Genomic DNA, 13,353 nt, shown 5'->3' with positions numbered 1-13,353 from the left:
GTCCTCCTCGAGAGTCATCCAATCACAGGAAAGTCCTCCCCTAGAGACATCCAATCACAAGACCAATATGTAAATTCCTCCCCGAGAGTCATCCAATAACAGAACGTTGTGGAAACTCCTCGTTGAGAGTCATCCAATCATAGGATCGTTCTCATGAAGCGACCCGCCCACTTCCGACCATGGCGTAAGAACAGGCGACGGAAGTCGGAGGAAAGTACTCATGACTTTTATACATAGCGAGGGGTAGTCAGCTTGTCGAAACGCCGATGACAGTTAAAATAACACATTTATAACTGTCTACATTTTTTAAAAACAAAATGCCGGAACATAGTGGACATGTATGCTCGTATGGGAAGTAGAAATGATGGAAAGCTGACCTGGTAAGTTTATGCTGTGTAAAAAGCTGTCAAACGGCCTGTCAATATATGGGTTTGTTAACTGTTGATGTGGTCGCTGCTCCACGCGATGGGAGAACGGGATTATACGTGGATTACACTTGAATTACACATGTTACATTCACGCATAGCTATATGAATGTGTTGAACGTGAATGTCTGGGTTGTCACTCTAGTCCATGGTAGTTCGTGCAAGCTGGACTAAAGACCAGTCCGTCTATAACTAAATAATGGCGAATACTAGATGCGTTATATTGGCCTCATTGTAAACTGTCATCTTAGTTTGTTTTGTTTATAAAGACATGACCAAAGGTGGTTCCGTCGCCCTTTGGTCAGTCCAATGGGTTTTGAATCCCACATTAATCATGTTAATCTGGTGGCCCCATGTCGTCTGAGGACCTTTGATCTCGTGACTAGTCATTCACTGTTAGGATAATCTACAATACTCTAAGGACTTCTGACATACATTTCTTCTTCTCTTTTAAGTATTGTTTACTTGCCAGGTTTAGGGTGTATTGAGTGGTTCATGAGTTTTTGACCCCATTCACATGTCTCCAAACGTAATGTGGTTCACTGTGTCTCTGTAGGTTGATAAGCAGGGTTGGTGTGGGGACAGATGAAGGTAGCCGTCAGCAGGCGCGATGCAGCAGAAACGGAACATTCGGATCATAGAATGGGAGGACCTAGACAAGAGAAAGTTCTACTCTCTTGGCATGTTCATGACCTTGACCACGCGTGCCACCGTCTACCCGTTCACCCTGATCCGGACCCTACTGCAGGTTCAGAAGGGCAAGTCGCTCTACAACGGCACGTTCGACGCGTTCTGTAAGATCCTGAAGGCAGAAGGGGTGCGGGGACTGTACCGGGGCTTCATGGTCAACACCTTCACGCTGATCTCAGGCCAGGCCTACGTCACCACCTACGAGCTGGTGAGGAAGTACGTGTCCCAGTACTCCAACAGCAACACCGTCAAGTCTCTTGTGGCGGGTGGCGCGGCGTCACTGGTGGCCCAGAGCATCACCGTGCCCATCGACGTGATCTCCCAGCTGCTCATGATGCAAGGCCAAGGCCAACATCTCACGCGCTTTAAGGTCAAGCCCAAGATGGTGGTGGCCACGTCGAGGCACAGAGTGACTTTTGGACAGACCAGAGACATTATGGTGCAGGTATTTGCAGCAGACGGCTTTCAGGGCTTTTACCGCGGCTATGTGGCATCACTCCTCACCTACATCCCAAACAGCGCCGTCTGGTGGCCTTTTTATCATTTTTATGCAGGTAAAAAAAAACTTTTGTACTGCAGTACTCTTCTGGAAAATCAATATCACCTCTCCTAGGTAGTGTGTTTGATTATATTTAATGGTGAGCTTCAGAACACTGGTATGCATGTTGTAGCATTTTGGCACTATTTGAGATCGTTTATTAATCTGTTTTCTGTTATTGGCTCTTTGAAGATAAGTCTGCTCTATGTATTCAGTCTCCTTTGTGGTTGTGGCTTGATAATACTTATATAATACAATTATTTCTCAAAGCCTGAGAGTCATTCATTTGCAGAGGCTGCTGACAGTTTAATGTGTAAACATTTCAGTTAGCAGTAGTTTGTGAAATTTGGCCCTGGTTGTATTTCTTCTAAGCTTCCAAGTTCTTGCAGGGAGAGGTCAAGTTAATTTGTATTCAATCTAAATACTTAAGCTTTGTGGAAAACAATTACATGTTAGTGTTTTCTATATTACAAAACAGGTTATTCTAGGTTGAGAAAAATATGAAACCACACACAGACACAGTCAAGTTATGACTTAGAAAAATGGAAGAGGCTGGATTTACCACTGCTTATGCTGCAAGAGCAGGCATTCAGCCATTTACTTCATCTGAATATCTGTATTAAGCATAGCACAGACCAGAGAAGAACCGTCTACGTGAACGTTCATCAGGCGCAGGGTTCCTCTCGAGCCTGTTGCGAGCCCCGTGTGCCGACTGTCGACTGATGCAGTACTTTGTGTGTATTGAAACAGAGCAGTTGTCCAAGATGGCTCCCTCCAGCTGCCCTCACCTCCTGCTGCAGGCCGTGGCGGGGCCCATGGCTGCGGCCACCGCCTCCACCCTCACCAACCCCATGGACGTGGTGCGAGCCCGCGTGCAGGTACGCTGCCAGGCAGACGTCTGGCTGAACGTTCAGAAGAGTGGCGCAGGGTCGACGAGACTTTTATCGTCTAGAGATAAAGACGGAGGTGATTAGGTAGTCACTTTGTCACAGCACAGGACAAACTCTGAGAAAACATAAGATCCCGTGGCACATCATTTGATAACTGACTAAAGTACACAAAGTTTTGATGTAGTTACAGTTGTGTACATTACTGGCACCCTTGAATTTTAAATACACCATATAAAATATCTGCTAAGATAAAGTGTTTAGTGAAATGAGTCTATATAAAAACAGATTTGTGATACAGAAAAGAATAAGACATAAAACTAACAACAACAAAAAATGAATTTGAAACAAAGGACAAAAATTAGACTAGTCCATGATAAGTTGGAAGTTACGACTTTTCCCTAATTTCGTCAGTGCTCACATGATTTTAATTGGCCCATTAATTAATTAATTGGCGTTGGTATTTAAAAAGGCAAGTTTTAGTCCAAAATGTCTAAAAGACAAGGCCTGTCTGAGCCCAAGACAAAAATACAATTATCACCTAGTACAAACAGCCAAAATGGCAGAAAGCTGGTGATAGACCCCTGTGAAAGCTCATTCAGCACAGCCGGAGGTGACATCTGGAGTGATGATCCAGCATCCCACACAGTGCTCACTGAACGGGCTTCATGGGTCAAGGCCAAGGAGATTTCTTAAAGGGCATAAAAGGGGTGAGTGAAATTTACCAAAACATCTGGGAAAATGTTCCATGTACAGCTGAAACCAAAATGGAGTCCTTTGGTAGTGCAGAACAGTGTTAAGTTTATAGGTGACAAAATGGAGCCTGTGAGGAAACATGCTCCGTACATACAATAATACAGGGATCTGTAATGATGTGGAGCTGCCTGTGGGACTGCAGGCTGTCACTGTGTTACAGGAATATTGATATTTGGGTGGAACAAAATGGATCCTATAGTAGGATAGACCCAAAATGAATAACTTTGAAACTGGACAGCAGGGGTCCTGATTCTCAGTCCAAATGAAAGCATTAGCATAGTTCTGAAATCTGCTACAGGGAAAAAGAACCCTGCAAACATTCAGTGTAAGAGTGAGATATACTACCAGCAGACAGGTTCAAACAGCTCATAGATGTATCCCCCCAAACACACACACACACACACACACACACACACACACACACACACACACACACACACACATTTAGAGATTGTGCTTGGTGTCATCCAAGGTCTAGGAAGGGGTGCTTCTGTCCATGTTATACTAAATTTCTGTTTTATTTGTTATGACTTATGGTGAGAGGCCATCTTTTTAATTACTTTGGTCATACTATAAAAATATTCTCATGTGAAGTTGGTACATATACATCCATCTCTGAAGACATTTGCCTTGTCCTTCCAATCAATCAGAGGTGCCAGTAATGTTAACCCCAATTGTAAATAAATTAGAAGTAGAAGTACTGTTCATGATTCTGTGTTCAGGAAGTGGAATAAACCAAACAGGGAAGTGTTTGTTTTCATCCAGCTAATGGAGTAGGAAAGTCCTTAGTCATGGTCCTGTGGTAGGGAACTGGTCTTGTGACCGGAGGGTCGTGGGTTCGATTCCCAGACCTGAGGCCATGACTGAGGTGCCCTTGAGCAAAGCACCTAACCCCAACTGCTCCCCGGGCGCCGGGCTAGGGCTGCCCACTGCTCTGGGCACGTGTGATCCACAGCCCCCTAGTAATCACTAGTGTGTGTGTGTTCTAACTGCACAGATGGGTAAAAAGCGGAAGACAAATTTTGATTGCATTGAAAAAAAAACACAATTGATAAAATATGGCACATTTACATTTAAAGTCCTACAGGGGACTCTTTTTTATCAGCCTGTTCAGTGAGGTTTCCTGCAATAAAATGGCAGAATTGACTTTGGAAACACTTCTCTCTCAGTCAAGAGCTTTGTGAAGTATTGCAACTCATGCATTTTGTCTCAACTCTAAATCAAGCCGATCTTGAACATAGCAGCCCAAACTGGCATCTGGACTCTCAGTAGATTGTTGACCATGTTCTGCCATATACTTGCTATACCAGGCGGTGGCACTATTGGCTTAACAATTGGGTTTGAAGTGAATGAGGTTGTATAGTAAGTGGTGGAAAGAAGGGTTCTGCACTTTGATCCAACCTGTAAGAAACAAAAGGGTTGATGTATCTCCTACCAATCAGCAGTAGGGAGGGTTGACATCCTTGAATCTCACTTAACCTTCATAAAGTAACACAGGTTCAGTGGGAGTTTAGATACATGCAGGGTCATCGTCTCTCCTGGGCCCCCGAACATTATAATCCATGTAGAACTTCATAGAACATGTGTGTGGAGAGTCAGGTGTAGCAGATTTCATTCATTATCGGTGATTCGCAGGTGGAGGGCCGGTCATCGGTGATGGAGACGTTCAAACGGCTCCTGGCTGAGGAGGGCATGTGGGGCCTGACGAAGGGTCTTTCTGCACGCATCATTTCCTCCATCCCTACCTCCGTCCTCATCGTCATCGGCTATGAGACGCTGAAGAGGCTCAGCCTGCGGCCAGAGTTGGTGGACACCAGACAGTGGTGAAAAGCGGGCCCATGGGAGTTCTCCCCAACCCAGTCCAGGACAACCGTACCTCAGGCTCACGCACCTCCATGCACTGACGCTCTCACGCCAAGCCCTTCTGGCTTTTAACTCTTTGCTTTTAGTAATATTTTATGGGTTTATACAGTGGGGAATTTTAGGAGGACCAGGAGAAATCAGTCTATACTGTGTTCGTCTTTGTTAGTTTGCGTACATGTTGTAGACTATTGATTAAGGAGAAGACCCGGGCCAGTTTGTCTGTACGAGTCGCATACAGGTGTTTTACACTGGGCCAAAATGGAACTACAGAATGCATATGGGCATAAAATGAAATAAAAATGCAGGCCTTTTTAGAAGTGGTATGACTGCAAACTGTATCCACATACATGAGGTGGATTACAAGTTCAGTATATGTCACACCTGGCATGAAAATGGGGCCAAGTCACAAGTTGAGTAGTGTACTAGTTCCACATATGGCGTCGTTTTTAGTCTCTGTATTAAATCGTGGATTTTCTTGGTCATTTTTTTATGTGTACAACCTCCGTTTACAGCTTCTGACAGCCAAGAGGCCTTGTGTTGTACTCCATCTTGTGTGCTTGGGGGCCAAAGTTAGATTTTATAACTGCACTAATGTTTTGTAATAGTAACATGTCTTTCTATGGTATAGACTAGTAAACCTATTCCTTGTGTGGATGTGTATAAAGGTGCCGTTTTGTTTTTTATATGAACCTGTTTCACTGGCACTCGTTCATTTCCACACTGCTCTTGCCGTGTTAGATGAGGACATTTATATCGAGTCCAAATCAAACATCAGCATAGTCACACTGAGGCAGAAAGAGGCGGACCATAAATAATCAGATGAATCCCACAGGCCTACAGCAGCGGTGCCCATGTTCTGGTGACCTACAGCCCTGCAGAGTTTAGTTCCAGCTCCACCACACCTGATCCAGTTCTAAGGTCTTTATTATTAGATTGAGCTATATTAGGGTGGGAACTCCACTCTGCAGATAGTAGATCACCAGGACCAGACTGAGGTACGCCTGGCCTAGTGCTACATTAGGGCAAATTAAATTTACCAAACCATTTGTTAAGGTGAACCCAGTAGGTGGTGCTATGCAGACATCCACAATAATAGTGATTCTTAGAACAGCGTTGAATAAAATACACTTGCATATGCATTTGACATGTTTTTGCTTAGGTATCAAATGTAAATCATAATTCTGAATTTTAGTTTTCACATTATGTCTGTTTTCAACAACATAATATCTTACAACTGCACAGAGAGATACAAGTTGACACGTGTTTGTCCAACCCTGACACATGCATGGTAATAAATATACCTGCAGAGGGCGTGCAATACAACATCTGAATGACTGGATGTTGGCATCAAGATGCCTCACTATTATTTTCTCAAAATAATTACAGAGGAATCAAGGGGGGAAATACCATATCCAGACTGAAAATGCATCAGAAGTATTTAGAAAATGCTTTTATGTCTGTTGAGTGCACAATGGTTAACAAAACCATGAAGTAAAAAAAAGTAAAGAAAAAGAAATCACCATTTGCACAGAATGACTCAAAACCCTGCGAATGCGTGTGCACTCTTCCGCTTGGTCCTACAGAAAACCAGAGCAGATTCATTACCATGGTGTGAACCCACTCAAGTTCTACGTTTTTCTGCTTGCCGTTGCTTGAAAATTCTAGTATCTGGACTGAAGTGGACGTCAATGTTTTCTGAGTAACAGCAGGGTATTTATGTTTCTCCTTAGTCCAATATTGCTGCTTTAGCCGTTTTACTGCCACATCCTAATTCATATTCTAACTTTAGTTACATATGGACAGAGGACATCTGATCCTAGATGAGGAGAGTCTCTGGGGGCCCGTGTGCGGAAGGACACTGCTGGAAGGGCGAAGGCTTCAGATGGTGCGGCTGCTTCACATGGGGCAGTCGTATATGTGGATGGCTCTGTCGTCCCCAGCTGAAACGATCTTGGAGCCAGTGCTGCTGTACTTCACACTCCACACCTGCCAACACAGCCACAAGACTCATGTGCTGGGGACAAAGAGCCACACTACCAAAACAATGCAGCTAATTTCATTGACGTGACAAAGCTCTTCTGGAATCTGGGAAATAACGCATGTAATGCCAAAGAGATGAGTTTTCCCACACACACAAAAATTCACCGTAATAAAGAATGTGTTTGGTAATGGAACATGCGCAAACAGCGCATAGAGGTTCAGCTGAGGATACCAGTGTACCCCCCCCCCCCCCCCAAATCACCTCCCCCACGTCTACAAGGAAAGGCCTAGCTCACCATTTCTGGACTTCCAAAAATACCAACAGCCCGCCTACTCACACCCTCCACGTTTACAGGATTGCCGTGCTGAGCACAACCGGTGCGGTCCGAAAGGACGACCGAGACGTACCTGGTCCTGGTGGTCAAAGAAGGTGTTCACACAGGCCCTGGTGCTCGCCTCCCACACCTTCACGCTCTTGTCCGAGGAGCTACGGACACGACGGGCAGAAAGAACTATTTTCTACCGCAAAACACCAACAGCTGAACTTAATTCACACACATCAGAATTAATACAAAGCATAGGTTGTTTTCTTCTGCTTGAAGTCACCAATTACAGGCAATTTTAGTGCTTACCTGGAGACAAAGTGTGTGTGATCAGGTGAGAAGGCCACATTAAGAACCCAGGAGGCATGTCCGCTCAGCGTTCCTGCCAGGTTGGCGTGTTGCCTGTAACGTGAACACACACTCCAGATCAGCTAGCCACATGGCCACTGGAACAGCCTCACAATTTCACACACTTTTTAAACTTTAGGGAATCTACTTAAAACTCGATTCAAATGAGTCACTTTAGAATGTCAAGAACGTCAAACAGACAAAAAAACCCTCCTTCACTCACACGTCGTAGATCTTGATGTAGCCGTCGTCTGAGGCGGTGACTAGGAGCTGGGAGTCGGGGGAGAACGTGAGGGATCGGATGGGCATGGCGTGACCTGCGGAGGGAAGGAAGGAGGAGGCTTACCGCCTGGGCCTCAGATCGAGCCTTAGAGAGGGTGCCATCGGGGGATAATCTCCATTCAAATGACCCTTGTATCCAAGACGGCGTGTAGAGAAGCACGTCCCCGAGGGCTTAGTTCGCCCTCACAGCGGAGCCATTCAGCAGAGCTGCGATGGTGGAGCTCACAGCACTGCGCCAAACGGGCCTCGCCAAGCACCGGCCTCCACTCTCGGGCCGAGGGAGTGGCGGAGGAAGTGGGGAGGATACAGGGGTACGCGGGCAGCGCCAGAGGGAGAGAGCAGCGACAATGAGGTTACGAACGGAACCGGGCCGCAGCCAAGGGAACGTCTGGGGCAGGGACGACCCCTTTCCACCTAAGACCCCAAACCCACGGTCCCCAAACCTAACTGACGACAGCAAAGGTCTACACTCCACTGGTAGAACCAAAAAAGAACAAAGTCAGGAACCCCGAGTTTCCTTGTAAAACAAACAAAAAAAATTTAACAACCCACATCAAGGACGTGCGAAACATGAATTTTACCTTCCAGCGTATGCAGCAGTTTCCCGGTTGCAATGTCAAAGATATTAATGATTCCATCGATGGCACCACTGGCTAAATACTTTCCATCTGGGCTCTGGGAAAAGAGAGGGTGGAGGAAGAAAAAGTGAGATCAAGACAGGGCCCCCTCTCAGACTTCAGAGTCTCTTTTGAAAGGTTTCATATATTCATGCTTTTAATGTGAACACTGGAAGATGTTCCTTTACACAATACAGCTAACACAAACGGAATGGGGAAAATGCTTCTATTAAGTCATTTTTGCCCAGAAACATTTATCAACATGGCTGACAATAGACCGTCTCCTTCATATTAGAGATATTTATCAACATGGCTGACAATAGACCATCTCCTTCATATTAGAAATATTTATCAACAGCCCATGCAAATAATGCAGTTAGATGTTTGATTTAGACAAGCATCAATATTTGAAAAGAACTGGTGTGTCAGTCACCTCTAATCTTTGTGCCTCGATCTAAGCTTCCCTTAATATATAATGCTATTAAAAATGCTGTTCTTAAGAGTGTCCCTCTAGACATGGCTAAAGAGCATTCATAATATATTTTAATGAACTTCAGTATCACCCTATTCGTGTCATCCATTTGCACAGACAAATATAAGGAGAAGTGCATGCTCGTACATAGGCGATACTCAGGATGAACTTCCCTCTGGTGTCCAGGGAGTATTCCTTCTTCCCGCTCTCCACTCCAAAAATGTTCACCTTGCCAAGGTGGCTGCCGGTGGCGATGTATTTGGAATCAGGAGAGAAAGCGACAGTCCAGGCATCAACTGCAACACGAGAAGGGAAAGGTCATTAGGTCACGACACACCTGCACACGCATCGCCACAGTCCCTTGGGCCCTCGGTGTCTCAGCACACTCTTACCTGAGGCACTTTATAAAGGACATAGAACATGGGAAATAGAAATATTCTAGAATAGAACATGGGAAAGCCATAAAGGAACAGAACCCCTTTCCCCTTAAAGTAGGGTAGGTGATGTCTGAATATTCTGTGTATGTATATATAAATGCAGAATATATATCAGAGATCTTCAAAAGTCAAAGTCAAGTCACAAGTCTTTTGAGTCCAAGTCATGTCTAAAATCAATACTGGGACAAGTGTATAAAGTTTGATGTGATGTTTCAGTGTCTTTAATGTGTGTCCCACATTCTTTACACGTTGCGTCCTTCAGTTCTGTTCAAGGATTTTAAACTTCCTATAGCCAAAGGCTCCAAATACAGTACTCCAGCCAAAGCCATGCCACCCTAGTGTGTTAACATTTGATGCTTCTCTCTGTGTTATCCCTGTGATTGCCACAAAATATTTACAAGTATATGTACAGTATAAATGGCCATTAAAAGCAGAAATAGACATTCCAGGTTCAGAAAGTATAACTCCTTCCCAGGATTTTACTCAAGCTTGCTGGATTTTCTAATTAGTGCCAGATAAAATTTATGGAATCAACACGATCCAGGAAGCCTGAGCAAAATCTTGGTGAGGACTTTTACTTTCTGAACCTAGAATGTCTACCTCTGATTAAGAGCCTCTGGCTGTTCGTTGGTGTAAATCAATCACTTAGGAGAGAGGCTAATAGACTTCAGCATAGATGATGTAAGTTACAGAGCACAGAAACATTGGGCCAGGTAACTTCAGAGTGCAATATTGGAGTCAGGCATCATGAAATAGAACTTGACGTTTCACTGTAAGTCACTGTATAGTCAGCCTATTAGGTACAAGGATCTAGGTGTAGCTAATGAAGTAATCGTTCCCTGTATGTGTGTTCAGACATGCCTCTATATATTTTCTGCCAGGAATCACGTCTCTTGAGTACAGAATGTCTTTAAAAATAAATTAACCTACTGTCAAAGACATTGCTTTAATTAATTGCATATTTGAACTAATTGACAAAATCACTGGGGAATCTTAAATAGTGCACCTTTAAGGGCTTTTTTCTGGGACAATGTGAACAAAAACAGACTATTTAGCAGCTCATGCTGCGCTTACCTGGCCCTGCATCCATGGATTTGATCTGTTTGCCGGACTCGAGGTCCCAGAGCCGGATATGAGCATCCAAGGAGCTGGAGGCAGCGATTGCACCATTGTGGCTGATGTCCACAGACACCACACCTAGCTGGTGCCCCTCCAACGTCCACTGCAGCTCCAGTTTCTCATCTGACCTGCAGGGGGTAGACAAGAATACCGAGCAGTGAAATATTACTTCTGAAGAACTATTCGATATCAACCACATGCCTGATCAGATTCATTAGTTATAGCCAAATGTATTCTGACACAAGCAGAGATGCAGGTGAAAATTAATCAGCCATAAAGGCACCGTTCATGCAAACATAGACTTCAGTATGCGAAGCAGAAATGTGACGGCAAATCGTAAGGATAAGTAGCCCTGTGTTCTGACAGCAGTTCATGCATATTGACAATATACAATGAGTTTGTTGCTTCACGCCTGTGCTCATAGTAGGCCTGCTAAAAGCCTTGAGGCATAACAGATGTTTATATTTAAAATTCATTTTAAATTATCAATGCAGGCATGCCCCAAATGACACATATAACCACCACCTACAGAGATAACTACCATTTCCACACTTTCACCATGTCGTCCAGAGATCCTGTCACAATAGTCTCTGATCCATCCATTGCACTCTTCCCCCACGCCGCTGTCCATATGGCATCGTCATGAGCTGCAGAAACAGAGGGAGACAGCAGAACACAGAAATACCACAAGATGTTCACAGGAAGTATGAAGCCAAGTAAGGAAACAGTACAATCTTACGTGATATTAAGCGTCGTGTTGGGATTTATTCAATGATGGAGATATATTTATTTCTTACTTATATAGCTGCCATGACTTACCATGCTCCTGCTTGAACAGAATGCTGTACTATATTGACAAGGAAGACACAAGTAAGTACAATATAATAAACGATACGAAGGAATGTAAACACGCATAAGTTCAGGTTAATTGCTACCTAACTAGATAGATAGGTAGCAAAAGGTTTTAGCAATCTTTTAAAAATGCAGAAAATGATAATATATGATTTGGCGCTTTGAGGGCACCAGTTACCTGAGTGCTCATAGTTTTCTGTAGTCTGTTGATATACTCTCCGTTTTATTTCGTTCTGTTTCATGAAAAGAAAACACACGAAGTATGAAGCAGAGTCGGTCAACTTCAATTAGTTGCCTAACTAGCGAACTGGGTGGTTTACGAGACTGAACTAACTACCCTTCTAACTTAATGTTTGTGCCTCAGCATGCTGCCCAGGTTAGTGCACTAGCTAGTGTAGCTGCCCAGGTTAGGGCACTAGCTAGTGCAGCTGCCCAGGTTAGGGCACTAGCTAGTGCAGCTGCCCAGGTTAGGGCACTAGCTAGTGTAGCTGCCCAGGTTAGGGCACTAGCTAGTGTAGCTGCCCAGGTTAGGGCACTAGTGTAGCTGCCCAGGTTAGGGCACTAGCTAGTGTAGCTGCTGCCCAGGTTAGCGCACTAGCTAGTGCAGCTGCCCAGGTTAGGGCACTAGTGTAGCTGCCCAGGTTAGCACACTAGCTAGTGTAGCTGCCCAGGTTAGGGCACTAGTGTAGCTGCCCAGGTTAGGGCACTAGTGTAGCTGCCCAGGTTAGGGCACTAGTTTAGCTGCCCAGGTTAGGGCACTAGTTTAGCTGCCCAGGTTAGGGCACTAGTGTAGCTGCCCAGGTTAGTGCAGTAGCGTAGCTGCCCAGGTTAGTGCAGTAGCTAGTGTAGCTGCTCAGGTTAGTGCACTAGCTAGTGTAGCTGCCCAGGTTAGGGCACTAGCTAGTGTAGCTGCCCAGGTTAGGGCACTAGCTAGTGTAGCTGCCCAGGTTAGCGCACTAGCTAGTGTAGCTGCCCAGGTTAGCGGACTAGCTAGTGTAGCTGCCCAGGTTAGCGCACTAGCTAGTGTAGCTGCCCAAACTCACCTCACCTAGCCGTCCTAGCTAACCAGCTAGCCACACGCCACTGAACTTGTATAACACTGGATTATATAATCAGCTAGTGATAGCAAACGCCCAGTTAGATAGGGGCAGAAAAACGTCCCTTCTGCTTTTCACCCAACTACAGTCAAAATAAACACAGATAACTAAATGAAATTAAGGAAACTGGTCGTGCAGTCAGAAACCGACGTACCGTTTTCCTCATCAGTAAGCCGCCATGACAACAACGCGCAATGCATTGTGGGTCTGTAAAAACATTGTGAATGGGATTTATAAAGTTTTGTGTGAGGGTAAACAAACATACTATTTAAATATTTAATCTTTAGAGTATTTAGAGTTCAGAGTTTCGTACCAGAAGCAAAAAAAAAAAAAAAACAGAAAATGAATAGATTATTATCGATTTTAGGGAATTATCACTTAAAGTCCACGTTAGTTTATCCAAGGATGATACTGCTACTACTATACAAATCAATCATTTTTATTATGGAGCGAACAAAAACATAAATAGTGGTATAAATGTGGTATAAATGAACATTCTTCTAGACAATTAATGTGGAAAACTACAACCATTACGTACCACTGTAATAAAGTCAGTAAAAGTGTGTGTGTGTGTGTGTGTGTGTGTGTGTGTGTGTGTGTGTGTGTGTGTGTATTAGAGCTGTTGTTTTAAGAGATCTTAATTCGAGATAAGCAATAAAATCTACAA

At 44.3% G+C, this 13,353-nt stretch overlaps 2 protein-coding genes across 4 annotated transcripts; one reads left to right on the top strand and one right to left on the bottom strand.

Moving 5' to 3' along the window:
• The first annotated feature begins 206 nt into the window (after positions 1–206).
• slc25a44a (solute carrier family 25 member 44a) lies at positions 207–5,641 on the top strand. 2 transcript variants are annotated; one of them, XM_077006930.1, is made up of 4 exons: positions 207–380; positions 982–1,669; positions 2,409–2,531; positions 4,932–5,119. In XM_077006930.1, the coding sequence occupies exons 2-4, from the start codon at positions 1,036–1,038 to the stop codon at positions 4,979–4,981; spliced, it is 807 nt and encodes a 268-aa protein (XP_076863045.1). In that variant the 5' UTR covers positions 207–380; positions 982–1,035; the 3' UTR covers positions 4,982–5,119. The 2 variants fall into 2 exon arrangements, with proteins under 2 accessions (XP_076863045.1, XP_076863044.1); XM_077006929.1 differs by having other exon boundaries at positions 209–380; positions 2,404–2,531; positions 4,932–5,641.
• A 942-nt stretch (positions 5,642–6,583) lies between these two features.
• On the bottom strand, positions 6,584–12,893 carry skic8 (SKI8 subunit of superkiller complex). Of its 2 annotated transcripts, none has more exons than XM_077006931.1 (11): positions 12,841–12,893; positions 11,768–11,822; positions 11,557–11,584; positions 11,279–11,384; positions 10,693–10,865; positions 9,329–9,477; positions 8,674–8,767; positions 8,034–8,127; positions 7,772–7,864; positions 7,548–7,626; positions 6,584–7,145 (listed from the first exon to the last, which is right to left on the bottom strand). In XM_077006931.1, the coding sequence occupies exons 2-11, from the start codon at positions 11,777–11,779 to the stop codon at positions 7,056–7,058; spliced, it is 918 nt and encodes a 305-aa protein (XP_076863046.1). In that variant the 5' UTR covers positions 11,780–11,822; positions 12,841–12,893; the 3' UTR covers positions 6,584–7,055. The 2 variants fall into 2 exon arrangements, with proteins under 2 accessions (XP_076863046.1, XP_076863047.1); XM_077006932.1 differs by lacking the exon at positions 12,841–12,893 and adding an exon at positions 12,633–12,761.
• Positions 12,894–13,353: the final 460 nt, after the last annotated feature.

Source organism: Brachyhypopomus gauderio, chromosome 5 (assembly GCF_052324685.1).
Source record: "Brachyhypopomus gauderio isolate BG-103 chromosome 5, BGAUD_0.2, whole genome shotgun sequence".
Taxonomy (NCBI): domain Eukaryota; kingdom Metazoa; phylum Chordata; class Actinopteri; order Gymnotiformes; family Hypopomidae; genus Brachyhypopomus; species Brachyhypopomus gauderio.
Note: the sequence above shows the minus strand (reverse complement) of the source record. Positions and strands in the feature narration are given on the sequence as shown.